Source organism: Oncorhynchus clarkii, chromosome 14 (assembly GCF_045791955.1).
Source record: "Oncorhynchus clarkii lewisi isolate Uvic-CL-2024 chromosome 14, UVic_Ocla_1.0, whole genome shotgun sequence".
Lineage (NCBI taxonomy): Eukaryota > Metazoa > Chordata > Actinopteri > Salmoniformes > Salmonidae > Oncorhynchus > Oncorhynchus clarkii.
In genome coordinates, this window is record NC_092160.1 from 32,211,219 (window position 1) to 32,217,218 (window position 6,000).

The following is a 6,000-nucleotide window of genomic DNA, read 5'->3' on the forward strand; positions in this document are numbered from 1 at the left end:
AGTCCGCTGAAGCGCTACTTTGTAGTGCCCCAGTGCTTGCCGCCCCCAACTTTGACAAACCTTTTAAGTTGGAGGTAGATGCTAGTATAGTGGGGGTGGGAGCGGTTCTCTTACAGGAAGATGAAGACGGAGTGGATCGGCCCGTCAGTTTCTTCTCCCGTAAGTTCACTTCGTGTCAGTCAAGATACTCTAGAATTGAACAAGAGACGCTGGCTTTATTGCTTGCTTTACAGTTCTTTGAGGTATATGTGGGCTCCAGTGCTTTGCCTGTTATGGTCTTCACGGACCATAATCCATTGGTGTTTTTGAAACAAATGTACAACCAGAACCGCCGCCTTATGCGGTGGGCTCTGATTGTACAAGGATATAATGTACAGATCGCTTATGTGAAGGGCTCGACGAATGTGGTTGCTGACGCTCTATCACGGGTTTACTAACTGGGGATGCGTTGGCTTTTGTTATTGCAAAACTAGGTTTGCAATTTTTGTGGTGGGCGTGTTACGTTCCCCAGTTTATGTGTTGTAGTTTGTGTATTTGCATGTGTTTTATTTCAGGAAATGGCTTCCTGAAATCCCTCAAGCAGCTGGTTGGTCGACTCCAGGGCTAATTGGAGAGCTGACCCCGCCCTCTCGTCAAGACACAGCTGTCTCCAGTTACACATTCATTCAGAAGCTATATAAAAGCCAGTGTTCTGTTCAGGAGAGAGATTTTGGAGGTAGGGATTGCTGAGAGATTTTGCTAGAGAGATTTGCTGAGGTCATTGCAGAGCGATTGATTGTGATAGAGATTTTTGCTGGAGGTCATTGCAGAGCGATTGATTGTGATAGAGAGATTTTTGCTGGAGGTTGATTTTGCTGAGAGTTCATTGCTGGGAAGTGGTATGTTCTGTGAGTTTGTTGCTCAGGTAGAGCTTAGTTGATGTCCTTTGTTTCTTAGTTTGTTTGTGAAATTGTTTAATATTCTGTTTCATTTGTTCCCAGGGGGGAAGGGGAAGGCACCTTGGGAGTGCTTAGGCAAGAGGCCCGCGGGCATACATATACCCGTAGAATATTCACTGTCTAGGCACACTAGGTAAGACCTGGGCGGACCACCCCCTGTATTTTGGTTAGGGCACCATGTGGTGCTAAATTAGGTAAAAGTGGTTAGGCAGGTAAGATAGGAGAGGGGGGGGCTTTGAGATTTACTTTCTTTGCTTTGGTTCCGTCCAGCCCCTTTTCCCCATATTACCGTGTAAAGGAATAAAGTCCTTGTAAAACGGTACCACATTCTGCCTGTTGTCATCCTTACTCGCACCTACAGTCCATACCTTTTTCACTTCACAGAGAGTTTAGTTATAGCAGGGTGTTGCGTTCCCTCTTCATAGAGGCGTGCGTAACACATAGACACCCCAGACACCCCAGACACCCCAGATACCCCAGACATCCCAGACATCCCAGACATCCCAGACATCCCAGACATCCCAGATACCCCAGACATCCCAGACACCCCAGACATCCCAGATACCCCAGACATCACAGACACCCCAGACACCCCAGACATCCCAGACACCCCAGACATCCCAGACATCCCAGACATCCCAGACACCCTAGACACCCTAGACACCCCAGACATCCCAGACATCCCAGACATCCCAGACATCCCAGACATCCCAGACATCCCAGACACCCCAGACATCCCTGACAGGGAGGTAGGTTCTCACACTGAAAGACACACACACACATTGTACATTCAATCTTCAGCTTGTCAGCTGTCTAGTGGGAGATCCAGCCTGGCCCTGCCAAACACGTCTCTGTTGAATAACACCTACCCTCGTTCTACCTCCTTCAGCGGCACCTCCTACATGGTGGCCATATTAACGACTCTGATAGAGTCAGTGAGACATAATACTGAACAGAGGCAGAAGTTTGTTGATTATATAGAACCCTCTATTTCTAATCTGATCTCAAACTAGTTCCGCTTCTTTTTATATTCTTCCCCTCTGTTCAGGGACTGATTTAGACCTGGGACACCAGGTGTATGATTCCCCTCTAATCAGGGACTGATTTAGACATGGGACACCAGGTGGATGATTCCCCTCTATTCAGGGACTGATTTAGACCTGGGACACCAGGTGGATGATTCCCCTCTAATCAGGGACTGATTTAGACCTGGAACACCAGGTGGATGATTCCCCTCTGTTCAGGGACTGATTTAGACCTGGGACACCAGGTGGATGATTCTCCTCTAATCAGGGACTGATTTAGACCAGGGACACCAGGTGGATGATTCCCCTCTAGTCAGGCACTGATTTAGACCTGGGACACCAGGTGGATGATTCCCCTCTAATCAGGGACTGATTTAGACCCGAGACACCAGGTGGATGATTCCCCTCTAATCAGGGACTGATTTAGACATGGGACACCAGGTGGATGATTCCCCTCTATTCAGGGACTTATTTAGACCTGGGACACCAGGTGGATGATTCCCCTCTAATCAGGGACTGATTTAGACCTGGGACACCAGGTGGATGATTCCCCTCTAATCAGGGACTGATTTAGACCTGGGACACCAGGTAGATGCCATTAATTATCAAGTAGAACAGAAAACCAGAAGCAGTCCAGACCCCGTAGGTTAAGATGTCAAAGTACTAAAGCAGGACAACTTTACCCGGTCTTGGCGAAGTTGGTCCAGTATGTCATCACCACGGCGCTGAGCATGATGTCGTTCTTGGAGAAGTTACAGGGGAACAGGTCTGTAGGTCCGATCATGGGGATCCCGAACACGTAGGGAACCTCGTCCCCGTGGGCTGCGTCCGACCAGGCCGGCTTCATCAGACTCTGGCAGTGGTGGTAGAAGGCGTAGAAGTACGTTGGCGAGCCGTAACGGGCGTGGAGGTCCGCAGTCACCACCGACGGCTCCACCCACTGGTGGTCGGTGAACAGGGCGACCAGCGTCTTACGTCGTGTCTCTGGGTTTTCGCGGTCCGCCCAGTCTGTGTACATGAACTTGATGGTTTCTCTCAGAGTGTCTTTGCCTTCTGGGTAACCATAGAGACTGTCAACGAAGTCCGACACTGAGAAGTCAAAGTCGTTGCCGGAGATGCCGTCCTCTGAGTCGACTACGTTGTCAACAAAGCGAAGCCCCTCCCCCTGGTTGATTCCCAGCATGATGTCATAATTCAGGAACTCTCCCTGTGTGGAAATAACCACGTTTTGAAAATGCATTATTTTCTTTGACTGTTGACTTAATTACCATTATGGGCATGTTTGTGTGTGTATGTTATTTCATAAACAAAGTCAAATAAGAAACAAACAAAACGAATAAAACTATCCCAGCGGTCTCCCACCTGCTCCATGAGGATCTCTGGATCATCAGGTATGACGTCTCCGTCTATAACCGGTCCGAAGGCCACATGGTACCGTGCTGGCTGGATGTCCTGCTCAACCAGCTCCCTGGCACTCTTCTTCCTCAGACAGTCCACCATGTCCAGGGTATCCAGAACGTTGCAGCCCACCTTCTCAGACAGCATACGGGTGTATTTCACAGGCTGGTAGTTGACCGCCCAGCTGGACAGGGCAGAGCCACTCTGGATGATGGCACGGTGGAACAGACCTGGAGAGAGGATGACAGAGAGAGAGAGAGAGAGCAGTGGTTATGTTCTCTGTACGCTATGAAAGAAACTGGAGAAGAATGGAGCTGGAGACATACAGAATACAGTGCCTTGCGAAAGTATTCGGCCCCCTTGAACTTTGCGACCTTTTGCCACATTTCAGGCTTCAAACATAAAGATATAAAACTGTATTTTTTTGTGAAGAATCAACAACAAGTGGGACACAATCATGAAGTGGAACGACATTTATTGGATATTTCAAACTTTTTTAACAAATCAATAACTGAAAAATTGGGCGTGCAAAATTATTCAGCCCCTTTACTTTCAGTGCAGCAAACTCTCTCCAGAAGTTCAGTGAGGATCTCTGAATGATCCAATGTTGACCTAAATGACTAATGATGATAAATACAATCCACCTGTGTGTAATCAAGTCTCCGTATAAATGCACCTGCACTGTGATAGTCTCAGAGGTCCGTTAAAAGTGCATAGAGCATAATGAAGAACAAGGAACACACCAGGCAGGTCCGAGATACTGTTGTGAAGAAGTTTAAAGCCGGATTTGGATACAAAAAGATTTCCCAAGCTTTAAACATCCCAAGGAGCACTGTGCAAGCGATAATATTGAAATGGAAGGGGTATCAGACCACTGCAAATCTACCAAGACCTGGCCGTCCCTCTAAACTTTCAGCTCATACAAGGAGAAGACTGATCAGAGATGCAGCCAAGAGGCCCATGATCACTCTGGATGAACTGCAGAGATCTACAGCTGAGATGGGAGACTCTGTCCATAGGACAACAATCCGTCGTATATTGCACAAATCTGGCCTTTATGGAAGTGTGGCAAGAAGAAAGCCATTTCTTAAAGTTATCCATAAAAAGTGTTGTTTAAAGTTTGCCACAAGCCACCTGGGAGACACACCAAACATGTGGAAGAAGGTGCTCTGGTCAGATGAAACCAAAATTGAACTTTTTGGCAACAATGCAAAACGTTATGTTTGGCATAAAAGCAACACAGCTGAACACACCATCCCCACTGTCAAACATGGTGGTGGCAGCATCATGGTTTGGGCCTGCTTTTCTTCAGCAGGGACAGGGAAGATGGTTAAAATTGATGGGAAGATGGATGGAGCCAAATACAGGACCATTCTGGAAGAAAACCTGATGGAGTCTGCAAAAGACCTGAGACTGGGACGGAGATTTTTCTTCCAACAAGACAATGATCCAAAACATAAAGCAAAATCCACAATGGAATGGTTCAAAAATAAACATATCCAGGTGTTAGAATGGCCAAGTCAAAGTCCAGACCTGAATCCAATCGAGAATCTGTCGAAAGAACTGAAAACTGCTGTTCACAAATGCTCTCCATCCAACCTCACTGAGCTCGAGCTGTTTTGCAAGGAGGAATGGGAAAAAATGTCAGTCTCTCGATGTGCAAAACTGATAGAGACATACCCCAAGCGACTTACAGCTGTAATCGCAGCAAAAGGTGGCGCTACAAAGTATTAACTTAAGGGGGCTGAATAATTTTGCACGCCCAATTTTTCAGTTTTTGATTTGTTAAAAGAGTTTGAAATATCCAATAAATGTCGTTCCACTTCATGATTGTGTCCCACTTGTTGTTGATTCTTCACAAAAAAATACAGTTTTATATCTTTATGTTTGAAGCCTGAAATGTGGCAAAAGGTCGCAAAGTTCAAGGGGGCCGAATACTTTCGCAAGGCACTGTACATACAGAAGTGGCACCTATACGGAAACATATAGACAGATAATGAGCTCATGAATCCTTCCTGTCGACCCAACACAGATAGATAAAACATCTCAGTGTCATATGTGTAGTAACGAGAGGACAGACAGACAGACAGACAGACAGACAGACAGACAGACAGACCGAGATGACAGACCGAGATGACAGAAATAAGTGTGTGTGTGTGTGTGTGTGTGTGTGTGTGTGTGTGTGTGTGTGTGTGTGTGTGTGTGTGTGAGAGTGTTTGCGTGTGTGTGTGTGTGTGTGTGTGTGTGTGTTTTGTCTGGTCTGGGGTTTTGAATGTTTATGGGGTGTTTCTGGTCTCGGTGTTTTGTAAGTCTATGGTTGCCTAGATTGGTTCTCAATTAGAGGCAGGTGTTTATCATTGTCTCTGATTGGGAACCATATTTAGGCAGCCATGTTCTTTGGGTATTTTGTGGGTGATTGTTTCCTGTGTCTGTGCCACACGGGACTGTTTCGTTGCCAGTTCACTTTGTTCTTTTGTACTTGTGTTCATGTTGAGTTTTCTTATTAAATAACATGGCCAAGCTGCATCTTGGTCCGATCCTCTTCTTCAGAGGAAGAGAAGGAAATCTGTCGTGACATCACCACTTTATTTGAAGAATGTGAAATGTCAGAATAATAGTAGAGAGAAGGATTTATTTCA

General features: G+C 46.3%; 1 protein-coding gene across 2 annotated transcripts in view; it reads right to left on the minus strand.

Annotated features, from left to right (window-relative positions):
* LOC139366526 (neuroligin-3-like) overlaps positions 1 to 6,000 on the minus strand; it is a 298,176-nt gene that overhangs the window by 39,352 nt on the left and 252,824 nt on the right. For both annotated transcript variants that reach the window (XM_071104129.1, XM_071104128.1), the window contains 2 exons: positions 3,326 to 3,591; positions 2,647 to 3,170 (listed from right to left, as the gene is read on the minus strand). In XM_071104129.1, the coding sequence (XP_070960230.1) occupies positions 2,647 to 3,170; positions 3,326 to 3,591 (790 nt within the window). The remainder of the gene's footprint in view (positions 1 to 2,646; positions 3,171 to 3,325; positions 3,592 to 6,000) is intronic.